Source organism: Sorex araneus, chromosome 2, assembly GCF_027595985.1.
Source record: "Sorex araneus isolate mSorAra2 chromosome 2, mSorAra2.pri, whole genome shotgun sequence".
NCBI lineage: Eukaryota > Metazoa > Chordata > Mammalia > Eulipotyphla > Soricidae > Sorex > Sorex araneus.
Genome location: NC_073303.1, coordinates 280,018,501 through 280,030,666, shown reverse-complemented (window position 1 = coordinate 280,030,666; position 12,166 = coordinate 280,018,501). Strand labels below are relative to the sequence as shown.

Below are 12,166 nucleotides of genomic sequence, written 5' to 3'. Positions count from 1 at the left end.
ATTTTTTGCTGCTCAAACAGCAGCGAGAAGATTGGGTTCAGCCTTGGGCCTGATGTCTAAGGAGAGATTTAGATAACATGATCCCCACTGGAAAGCCGCCATTGCATGTGGCAGCGTATCATGGGAGAAATGTTCCTCATATCTGGCCTTCTTTTTTATAGGCAAGAGAAACTCAGGGGAGACTTAACTAGTTTCTTTAGCTATTTGACAAGCTATCATATGGAAGAGGGAACACTTTATATTACTCCAGTTATGAGACAGGGAAAGAAGACAGATAGAGACACGCTTTTGACAAGAGCTCCCTAATGCAGAGCAGAGGCACCTGGGGGCACTGGTGGTGGCTCTGGGGACACAGCATGGCCTGGCTGAGAATGCTACAGGCAGGAAGTGACAGGAAGCTTCAGGACTGTTTTCATTCAGGTCCTCCTTGATGGGATTAGACGTGCCAGAAATAGGTGAGGAGATGAGATGGAAGCTTGCAGACAGGGCAGAGAGGGAGACCCCCGGGCAGGCAGGCAGGCTCCCCAAGGTGGAGGGAGGAAGACCACTTGCGGCAAGAGTGGAGGACTAATGTTCTCTCTCAGGGAAGCAACGGGAAGGCCCATGAGTTGCTGGTGCCAACATTGTCCAAACCCAGAGTCGGGAATAGATATGCTGTGTCTTCCTGCCCCACGCTGTTGTTGGCACAAAGAGAGCTGCCCTACAGGAAGCAAGTTCTGTATGAATAGGGTGACAGGTAGCAGGGCAGAGCTCAGGGTCCCTGGGTAAGTCTCCACTGGTATTTGTATGACCCTTATAAGGTCTCTAAGAAAATAGCCGAGACACAGGGACATTTGGACTCTAAAACCTCATGGCAATTTTCCTCCCCCAGGACAGTCTTTCAGGATCCTGTACTCCCACAGGATCCTGAAAGATCCTGTGACTGATCTGAAAGATTCCACAGTCTGTTGGCACCCACTCACCCCCACCCAGGGCCAGTGCCTACTGGGGCTTCCCCAGCTAGTAGGAATGGCAGCTCCCCTCTGATCCGGGGTCTACTCTGTAATTTCGGGTCCTGGAGAGGCATCTGCTCTCTTGAATGAGATTTGTTTCTCTCTCTTCTTGCTCTCTTGAATGAAAGAGAGGGAATGTCAGGCAGGCCCGGTCCCCAGAGGACCCTGTAAAGTGGAGCCAGTGTGAGGAAATGACCTTCCTCCCACAGAAGGGCCAGGAATAGCTCGTTGCCGAGCTCGGACTCAAGCCTCATCCATTACCCTGCTCTTCCCGAGAAAGACAGCCCTCATTTATTATTTCCAGACTGTTTTCATTTTACTCACACCCTGTGAAAAATGGTGAATTGGGAAATAAATAACATTATTTCCAAACAGAGATTTCGGAAGCCCTTCACAGACTTTTGGAATGATCTGTTTCCAAATGTCTGGTTTATGTATCGTTTCTTCATTTGTATCTGTGAGCTCTTTATTGCAGTGTCCTCATTTGGAAAATGGTGACAGAAATCTGAAAGGGCTCTGGTGGTATGGCTCTGAGTTCTTGTCTCTCTCAGACACGCTTCCTCTCTTCCTTTTGAAGTGCAGCGAATTCCTACTGCAGTCAAAGAGATGATTGCCAGAATGTTCTTTTCTGCTTTCTTGCTGTCATCCCTTGTCTGCAGGTTCTCTTCTCTGATGGCTCAGCCTATAAAACCGCCTGACTGGAATTGCTTCAGTGCCTGCTTTAAGCTGTTATGTTGCTCCTCTTGTCCTGCCTCTGAAGCCTAGACTTGCCCTGGTTCTTCCTCCTGAATTATCTCCTGTTCCCCCTCCAACGACCCGTGTTTTGGTCAAGACTTTGTCCTCTCTGCCCATGGAAACACTGTGTCCTTCCTAGCCCTGGCCTCACATGTTCTTCTTTCCCACATCATGCCCTTAGTGAGCTGAGCTCCATTCTTTCTGCAAACCAGCTGGTGGGAAAGGAGAGCCACGGTTCAAATGTGATAACAGTTCGCTTCCTGCGCCTCAGAGAGACCATGCTTCTCGTCGAACTGGGATTCTGTTCATCTGCTCTGCCTCTTCCTCTCTCCACAGCTCCCTCCACGGTACCCATCATGCACCAGGTCAGTGCCACCATGAGGAGCATCACCCTGTCATGGCCACAGCCAGAGCAGCCCAACGGCATCATCCTGGACTATGAGATCCGGTACTATGAGAAGGTGAGCTAGCCTTGCCTGTGGGCTCGCAAGACTCAGAGACCAAGACTGGGTTATCTGTGGTTGGTGGCCAATTGAGGTCACCAAGGTATATTTATTTATTTGTTAAGCAAATTTTTATGGGGTGCCTATTACTTGGCAGGTATTGTTCAGGAAATATTAATGACCAAAACAAAATAAAACCTACACTGGAGAGGCTTACTTTCTAGCAAAATAAAGGAGACAACATAATAAACCAATAACAGATAGATTGTTAAAAAGTGAGTAATACAAAGGGGAAAAGAAAAGGCAAAGCTGAGTGACTGGAATCAGGAGAGGGAAGAGCAGCTTGAAGAGCTAAATAGGAAGCTATAGGTACACCTTTTAGGGAGCGAAAGTTCTAGGCAAAGACCTGGAGGAGATAAAGTTATTGTGAAAAGACTTCTGGTGACAGAGAGGCAACATCCTGTGCAAAGGACCTGGGGCAATATCATGATTACATTTGTTGTCAAAGGAAGCATTCCCAGATGGTGGGAATTCTACTAGCAATGGGGAAGTTGTGGACAAGAGAGAGGAAGGAGGGGAACTGAGAAGGCTTCACTTTAAAAAAAACTAAGTGTGATGAGTGCCCATAGCTGGATTAGGCTAGAATAGAGACAAAATGTAACTTATATTTTTGAAAGTATCATTTAGGCTCTATTGCTGAAAATGGGCTTGCAATGTTCCAATTATCTAAAGCCAAAGATGATGGCAGGCTGAATTGGAGTAGAAGCAGAGGGTTGGTGAAATATGGCAGATTTCCAGGTACATAAATTAAAGATTAAGTCAGCAGTGTTCCCCTTGGATTGAATTTCAGATTGGGAGGGTTGGGCCTGACCCACTAGAAGTATGTGCAACCCCACCCCCACCCTGCCTTGATTAAGAGGAGCATTTTCATGGGTCAAGCATTTTTGGGGTGAGGGAACAATCAGTAGTTCAGTTCTGTGTTTAAATGCCTCTGAGGCAGCAAGTGATGGTGTGGGACAGGGAGCTGACTGTGCACACCTGGAGTTCAGTAGAGAGCAGGCTGAGAACTTGGAACTTAGAAGTTGTCAGTATATAGATGGCATGAAAGTCCTGGGCATGGGCTAGACCATTTTGTGAACCAGAGGAAAGAAGAAGAGGATCAAGGTTAGAGCCTGAAACCCTCCAAGTGGAACGGCTAAATTCCCAAACATGACTGCCTTGGGAATCAAGAGCCAAGCTTCTAGTGCCTTCTATAACTAATTAGCCATGTAGTCACGGTCAAATGGCTTAGCAAGTTAGGGTCACATTTGTAAAATGGTAGCAATTTACCCCCTAAAAGTGGAGGGCCGGCTGGATCATCACCAGTCCATGAGGAGGTATGCCCTTTGATCATTAAAGCTGAACCGGCAAGCACAATGAGGTGGAGCAGTTTTCTAGTCTATTTAGAGAATATTGGCTTTTGTGGACAGTTGATTCAGATAATTCAGTGAATTGGGGGTAATTTAAACCATCTGGATTTATAAGCAGTTATTTTTTGAATTGGAGACCCTTATTTGCTAGGTAAGTTTTATCAGTTAATAAAGCAAATGTTGACTTTCCAGTTTTCTGGGCTGCTCTGTTTGGACCTGTTGAAGGCAATGTTGCCAATGTCCCATTTCATCACCAAACTTAACAGTTCCATGAAGCATCATGTTGGCAACTTCAGAGTCGACAACCAGTAAGGGACCAACCCAACCCTCCTTCTCACACATATACTTGCTCTTGAACCTCGTTTCTCATTCCAGAAAATTAATAGGTCTCCATAGATTGCCCATACCAAGCCCAGAGGCATCATAAACATTATCTGCTTCCTCCCCCATAACAACAGAGTAGGAAATATTTTTATCTCTCCCTTGGGTAAAGAAATGATGCACAAGAAACTAAAGACTGAGGACATGGCTGTCACCTGCCTTCCTCATCCACAGTGAGAACAGTCACTGCTAGAGCAGGGTGAAGGGTGAAGTAAGAGACTCAGGAAGGAAACCATCCCATCTGCGTCCTTGACTCTATGCTTCAACCCACATGTAAGTTCCTCGACTGTTTTTCTCTTTATATGCAACTCCCTCCCTGGTAAAACTGCAATTAACCTCAACTTTGGATGCTATAATGGAAGCTTATTCTCCCATTTCAGGCCATTTCCCTATTTCTTGGTAATTTATACTAATTATTAACAGACACACATGCATAGCAGCTCAATGCCTGAGGCAGCTTCTGCATGTCAGTGAAGCATATGATTGCCCCGACTCCAGAGGACAGCAGGCTTTCCTTGGGAATGCGGAAGATTCTTTGCCAAAGCATTGATTACCATTTAGTAAATTACCATGGAACTTTCCTTTACTTATAATATGCTTGGTTCTCACATATTTTACAGTGCCTTCAACACGTCTTTCTCCGTTTCAGCAAAGTAAATAGTTTTATTTAGTAAGTGAGAGGAGAGAGAGAGAGAGAGGAGAGAGAAATAGAGTCTCATAAAGTAAAGGGAGAGAAATTACACACCCCATAAGCTTGGATATGGGTAACTCCAGAATGGAGGGCATCACCTTGACCATTTCTAATGTGACTAAAGAAAAGGGCATTACCCCGTGAGGGCATTTTGAAATAAGAATCATAATGGTCATAATGCATCCTGTATTGAGTCCTGTGACATGCCAGGCAGTCACAGATTTATTAACTCTAACCCCTAAATGAAATCAAAGAAAGACAGTTGAAAGTCAGGTATAACCAATTTATAAATGATGGAACTGAATCACAGAAATGTTAAGTGACTTACCCGTGACCACAGAAGACACAGAACCAGAATTAGAGACATTGTTATTATGTTTCAATGGTGGAAACTTCTGAACTCCATATGGGACTGGATGCAATTATGTGGTCGGTAAGGATGCAAAATGAGTAGCCCCTGAAACAAGAGATGCTATCTTAATTTGAAATCAAAATCCCTGCGACCAGATTGCCCTGCCACCACCCCGCCCCCCTGCTCACTATATTCCTGGTCTTCCCTAAGTGTAATCATCAGTAGAACTCAGCCCAGTAGATATCCTGGATTCAATTAAAAGAAACAGAATTCATCATTTCTCCATCCTGTGTCACTACTAAACCAGCCTAGAGATAATATTTTGCTGCAGAGAATCAGACACTAAGTAGTTTAGGCTCATGGCTAAACTACTAGTCTGTATCCCAGCTACTGAGCGCCCCCTTGGGAGCTGGGAAGCAGCCATAGGAATATGACAACGTGGATGGAGCTGGGTTCCAATACTACTCGGTTCCAATACTATGGAGCTGGGTGTCCAAATAAATAAATAAATAAATGAATAAATAAAAAGATGATTGGCTCTAGACTAAAGTTTTGGCGATTTGGCTAGGTGGACATGGCTGAGTTCCAGTACTACTCTCTGTACCAAAAAAAAAAGAGTAAATGATTGACTCTAGACTAGTTTTCCAACCCCTAAAAGCTCTCCTTGTGTCTCCTCCTGGCTTATGCCAGGAACCCCTTTCCCTTTCAGCTTGGTGCTGAGAATCAATGAGGCCTTCTCCTCCCCCCGACCCCCCAGCTCATTAATAGAGAGCTCAGATGCCATCACGCTGATGACACGCCCAAGCCTCCCCCATGTTCATCTCCCTCCCCATCTTAATATGCTTCCATTCATCATCCCCCCTTGTTTACTGTCTTGTAGCACTTTTCACTCCTGGTGTCAGCGCTTGTAGGCAAACCATGGGAGGAGCATCTACATCTGCTCTGGGCTGTCTGAATGATGAAGTGTTTAGAAGTGCACTCGCTCTTCATAACTGTCTCAGCTCCAGTGGGCTGGCATAGGCCTTGGGAATTTCTACCCTTCACAATTTAGGATCATTTTCTCAGGCCTTGGCACCGCCTGTGCTCTGTCGATGGCTTGGCGCGGCTGGACCGACATGTGCTGTTTTTTCCTTCATTTGGCAGGAAGCATGGAACACTACCAGGACAAGGCTTGTGCTACAGGCTGGGGCTGGGGGGCAAAGGGCCTAGAAGCTTCTGCCTTCCTCTCCCACAGGCACATCCAATTCTCCCAAGTGGCCAGAAACGTGGCACCCTTGCTTTCCCCCTCATACTCTCTTGCTGAAGTGGTTGGATGGGTTTGTGGGGTTCTAGGACTGTCCCTCCTTTTCATTGTCATTTTTTTATGAAGGTATTTGGGCTTTCAAGTGACGATGGGTTTGAATTTGGGCCTCACCATTTGTTCACCAATGTACCAAAACACCACTGTCCAAGAGGCTCCAAATGCACGTTGCTCCCAGCAGGACTTACCTCTGTCAGACCCAGCAGGACCTAGGATTTTTGTCCAAATTCTCAGTTCATGAAGGTGGTTTTCATCACTCCAGGCTCCTGCCTCCAGAGTATTGAGATGCTAGTGACCAAAGTCCTGGCTGGCATCCCTTCTAGACTGGTCAGCCCTGACTGGGCTGATGTGGTAGGAAACCACCGGCTTGTTCCTCAGATGGTAGTGAGGGACTGGCGGGCACTGGCTGCTCCTGCCATCAGCATGTGCAGGGGCCTCTCTGTAACTTCCAGTGCCTCTTCAAATTGGCTTCATCCCTGTGGTCCACAAAGACCCACTCTCCCACTCCCTCCCTGCTATGGATAAGCTCCAGAACATCTCTTTACGTCTTGCATTTGCATGTTTGATTCTCTCCTCAGAGAGATGCAATTCTATTCTTTTGTCCAGGTGACTAGTTTTCTTCTTCTTTCATGGCAGAGCTCATGCCACCTCTCTGGGAACTCTTTCCCTCTTCATCCACAGGGCTGAGTGACCCTCTGCAGTTGCCTTAGAGCCCCCTGTGTTACCCTCAGCCAAGTTCCTCAGTCATCGACTATTTTTTTTTCTGGTTTTCCCCACAAGATTTCACAATCCTGCGGGAGAGAGCCTGCTCTGATACCTGCAGCCTGTGGATAGCACCAGCCTAGGGTAGAGTGGCATAAAACTGACTGAGTGGGTGGGTGCACTGCAAGCTCTCTTTGCTTTTGCCAAGTAGGCTACTACCTGATTGCAGGTTGGTTACTTCTTGTCATCCCCTTTGGTTCTGAATCAACTTCCCAGCTCTTCTTGGGACTTGAATAATGATAACTTCCAGACCTCTGGTCATCAGCTTATCTATCATTTATTGCACTATCTAAGAAGCCCCTTTGCTCAGACTATCACCATACCCCACGACTTCACATGGGATTGTGCCTTGACACAACTCTTTATTTCCACTGATTTTGCTCTAGAATTCAGGGTATAGATGATTGCAGACCCAGATTGACTCGTTCCTGTATACCTGGAGATGTTCCACAGTCCCCCTGATAAACACAAAGAGAGTGTTAGAGACCAAGTGTAATGACAATCCTGTAATGACAGAGTTCATGGGGTGGAGAGGTGAGAGGCATTCCTGGATGAGGTGGTCCGAAATGGGCCTTGTGGGGAGGAGAGATGATATATGCTTAAAGGACTGGGAATGCCCTGGAGGAGGCATTCCCAGTCCTTTAAGTAAGGTGATGATTTAGGATGTCATGAGAGATTGGAATTGACTTTATTATAAGGGTCCTATAAGCCAAGACTTAGGAGTTTTGTATTTAGATGAACCTATTTTTAAAGTAAGTCAGATCTCTCTCTTTGTCTCTCTCTTGCTTTTTGGGCTACACTCAGTGGTGCTCAAGGCTTGTTTCTGGCTCTGTGCTCAGGGATCACTCTTGGGGTTACTCAAGGGACCATATGGAGTGCCAGAGATTAAACCTGGGTAGACTGTATGCAAGGCAAGCAGCTTACCCACTGTACTGTTGCACCAGTCCAAGGGGATGCTTTGATTTTCTACTTCGGAACCCTGAGGGGGCAAGAAGAAAAGGCCTCCTGGGAATCAGACCCTCTCTCAGGGCATAGCCACCTGTGGTCCAGATTCTCCTTTCCCTTGGCCCAGGGCAGTCTGTCCCCATCAGAGAGATAGATGGTTCTCAGCTGGGATAACTTCTGGTGACTGCAGAATTGAGTTCTGACGGGCCTGGTACTCAAGGGTGCAGGCTGGGATGCAGCTCTTGGAGTCAGTTGCTGAGTCCTTCCCTTGCTCTTTCAGGAACACAATGAGTTCAACTCCTCCATGGCCAGAAGCCAGACCAACACGGCACGGATCGATGGCCTGCGACCAGGCATGGTGTATGTGGTGCAGGTGCGCGCCCGCACCGTGGCTGGCTATGGCAAGTTCAGTGGCAAGATGTGCTTCCAGACCCTGACGGATGGTAAGGCACCCAGGATGTGGGGCCAGGCAGGCAAGTAGGGAGAGGAGAGGCTGGACACCACAATGCCCACGCTGACTGGATTCCAGCGAGATTCTGCAGCTCACGGGGCAGGCATGCCTGCAGTCTGGCATGTCTCTCGAACAGTGGCTGAGCTTGCTTGTGAAGGATGCATGTGATGAGGCCGTGCTGTACGATGAGTATGATGTTTGGAGCCCTATTCGCACAGCACTGCACTGTTTTTGAGGGCTTCCTCACAGCCTAATATAAATTGAGGTCTCCAGAAAAAGAACAGAAGAGAACAAGATTGGGGTGCAGCTCGCCTGTGCACCCATCTCAGAATACTCGAAGCAGCTTCTCATCTGCTCTGATGTAGGTCCTGCTCAGGTATATTCAGACCTGGCTGCTGTTTTTTTTTCCCCAAACTGTCCTCAGAAACATTTACAGCTGGCGGGTTGACTGTTTTTGTGATATAATAATCTCCCCCAGCCCTCTGAGATTACCTTTTTGATTAAGTGTTGAGAATCCAGTTTCCCTGGAGCCTGAGCACAGGGCATGGGAGAGTGAGTGTGTCTGTACATGTCCATGTATCTGTCCATCATTTACCTCCTTGTCTACAGTATTTTTACTGTTATTAGCTGTTTCCTGATAGGTTTCTAAATCACAGTATCTCCCCAGACTCTGTGGAAAGTCTTTCCCATCTCCTTTATTACTGGAATTGTAGACCAAACAGTACTTCCTTAAAGACTATTTTATGGGAGGCCAGCTCCCTCCCACTGAGCATGGGATGGGCTTGGGGTATTATAATATTGATCCTCATTATTTTTAAAGCAATTTAAAATGTATTAGGAGCATTTGCAAATCAGATGATTTCATCTAAAACCATATCCTCTATTTACTGGTGAAAATTGTAAGGAAGTCAGCGCGCCCAGCGGACACCCAGCATGATGAGGACTGTGTGGGGATCAGTTTCTCCTACCTGGAAAGTAGGAGACCTACTTTCCACTTTCCAGAAGGGTTCCCAAGCCTTTTCTGGGAGCTGTTGCACCTTTATAGGACTGGAGTGGGTGTCTGTGTTGGTCTCAAGTGATTTTTTCCTCGTATTTGAGACAGAGCTGGGGCAGGAGGTGGGTTCTCTTCTGGATGAGTAATGCTGTCTGCCTACTTTCCCGTAAAGACTTGGTCCCTCTCTTTGCACTTCACTCACCACCTAGATTTACGGGCTCTTTGACATCAGGAAGTACACAGGATTAAAAGCCCCAAACTCAGAACGTTCTGAGCACTGCTCTCCTGGCAATTATGCTAGACAAATCTAGAAGTAACAGATTTCTCCCAAGAAGGCTATTCCTTTTACATTTGGCAGTTAAGTTTTGTAAACCCGAGGGGGTGGATGTAAGAGAGTTCTGGTTAGTGGCCAGAAGTGGGAGTATTTATCTTAATGGCTGAGGCTCGCAAGTCAGAAATGATTCTGTTCCAGGCTGCAGACATCACCCCAAGGTGAGGGCAAAGGGGGTCCCTGAGAGCAGTAGAGTGGTGGGAAAGCCTTCTGCAATCCTGCCCAGGCTATGAGTGCGCTTCAGCGGTGACCTCAGCAAGACACACAGGTCATTGTGAGCCCTGGTGCTCTTAGCTGCAGCCTGTTAATCTTTGTCTTAGCTGCTAAGCTGTCTCAAACTCTCTGTAAAGCCGAGTCACTACACACTTCCCAGGCACCCCAGGTGATCTGTAAGTTCCCCGGTATTTGGCAAGCAGGCTCTCTGGTGGAGAAACTTTCAAAGACGGATGCTGTTCTTGACACTTCCTACTCTGTGGGAATCTGTTTTCAAGACTGGAGGTCACATTGCTGCATGAAGTTTTTAATGAATAAAAATGTCATGAGGGACTCCTCCTGGTGGTTTGGGGCATTTTCCCCCTAATTAATTTTTGGAAACATATTTTGCAAAAGATGCCCAGCTGAGGGTACCTGAAATCCTTGAAGTGGATTTTGCAAAAGAAGGGTGACGTGCTGATCTCCCTCCAGAAGTCTCCATCTGCACCCACAGAGACCAAGGACACATCCTAACCTACACCAGGGAATGCAAGAATGAGTCAGAGTGTTCATAGAAGTGGACACCCTGCTCCTCCTCCTAGGGTATAATTCAAGTGACAGGTCAAATACATTCACTGTTTTTATTTTTTGCCATACCTAGCAGTGCCCAGGGCTTGCTCCAGATTTTGCACTCAGGAATCAATCCTAGCAGATTTGGGGGACATGTGGGGTTCTGGGGAGTGCAAGACAAGCTCCTTATTCACTGTACTATCACTCAGCCGCAATACAAACACTTTTGATAGTCACATTTCACAGTTGGACTCGGATATTCCAGGGGATCTTTTTCATTAGGGTCACCCGGTAAGCTATTGATGGCTAGTTGAGTTTGGGTTAACAAAGAATGCATTAGCACCACTTTCTGAGTGGCAGTATTCCGGGCATGTATATTCTAAGGCATTATTCTTATTTATCTGAAATCTCATTGAATTATCTCATATTTTAATTTGCTGTACCTGACCACCTAAATTATACAGACCGCTAAAAAGAGCCTGAACTCCTTGATCTAGGTCCTGATCATTACATAATAGGTTCTTACTATTAGTTGAAAGAATTTCCACTATTTTAACGATGAGCAGCAGTGCCTGGTGGTTTGTATGGGTCTAGAGAATCAGTATCTGGGACACCCTGAAATCTGCGCCATGGTTTAGTTAAAAAGAAATCTAAACAGAGAAGTTAAAAGAAATTCAGTTAAGAAGAAATCTTAACAAAGGAGTCAGCCATGTGAGAGTGAATTCTGGGTCCAACGTTGTGGATATGCTCATAGGAATGCCGTGAGGGATCAGACACCGTGAGGCAGACTGTCCAGCTCTGGGTGCTGCTGGCCACGAGCTCCCCATCCGCAGAACTGTGGTCCTGTCCATCTGCAGAAAGACTCCTAATGCCGGGGACTATCCAGGATGTTTCTTCTCCCTCTGCTCTGCTCGGTGCCAGGAGAAGTCTGCTCCACGGCCCTTCCAGCTTAGCTGCATTTCCACCCCTTTGTGTTTTAAAAGATGCTTTAAGGTGGTTTTCAACTCCCAATCCTGGGCCCCATTCGACTCCCTCTCAGCAAGGCTGACAGTCCTTTGAGAGATTTTCCAAATGGGGGATGTGTATGAGAGTCACCTCCAGGAATGAATGACTGTCATCGGTTTATAATTCTGAGATTCCGGTGTGCAGTTTTGTTTCTGCCGAGTGTTGTCATTCGCTTTGGGTGGTTGTGCTTGTTTGTGACCAAAAGATACCTCTTCAGACGGGCTTGCAGTTCAGAAGCATAGCTCCTGTGCATATAAAAGCACACAGGCTACCGGGCACTGAGTGCCAGCCGGACACACGGGATGGACAGGACAGACACTAATGCCTCTTTCTCACCCAGATGATTACAAGTCTGAGCTGAGGGAGCAGTTGCCCCTGATTGCTGGCTCGGCTGCGGCCGGGGTCGTGTTTGTGGTGTCCTTGGTGGCCATCTCCATCGTCTGCAGCAGGTAGGCCCCCTGCCCCCACCCCCACCTGCTCTCCTGGGCCCGGGAAGCTCTGTCTGCCTGCAGCCCTGCCCAGGCCACACCTGACAGGCACACTCAGCCATCTCTTCACCTCCATCCACAGGCAGCCTAGAATTCCTCGAGTTCCTTATTTTCACAGTGCCTTG

At 47.0% G+C, this 12,166-nt stretch overlaps 1 protein-coding gene across 2 annotated transcripts in view; it reads left to right on the top strand.

Annotated features, from left to right (window-relative positions):
- The window catches only part of EPHB1 (EPH receptor B1), a 390,176-nt gene that overhangs the window by 298,654 nt on the left and 79,356 nt on the right, over positions 1-12,166 (top strand). For both annotated transcript variants that reach the window (XM_055127967.1, XM_055127966.1), the window contains 3 exons: positions 2,064-2,188; positions 8,291-8,453; positions 11,894-12,002. In XM_055127967.1, the coding sequence (XP_054983942.1) occupies positions 2,064-2,188; positions 8,291-8,453; positions 11,894-12,002 (397 nt within the window). The remainder of the gene's footprint in view (positions 1-2,063; positions 2,189-8,290; positions 8,454-11,893; positions 12,003-12,166) is intronic.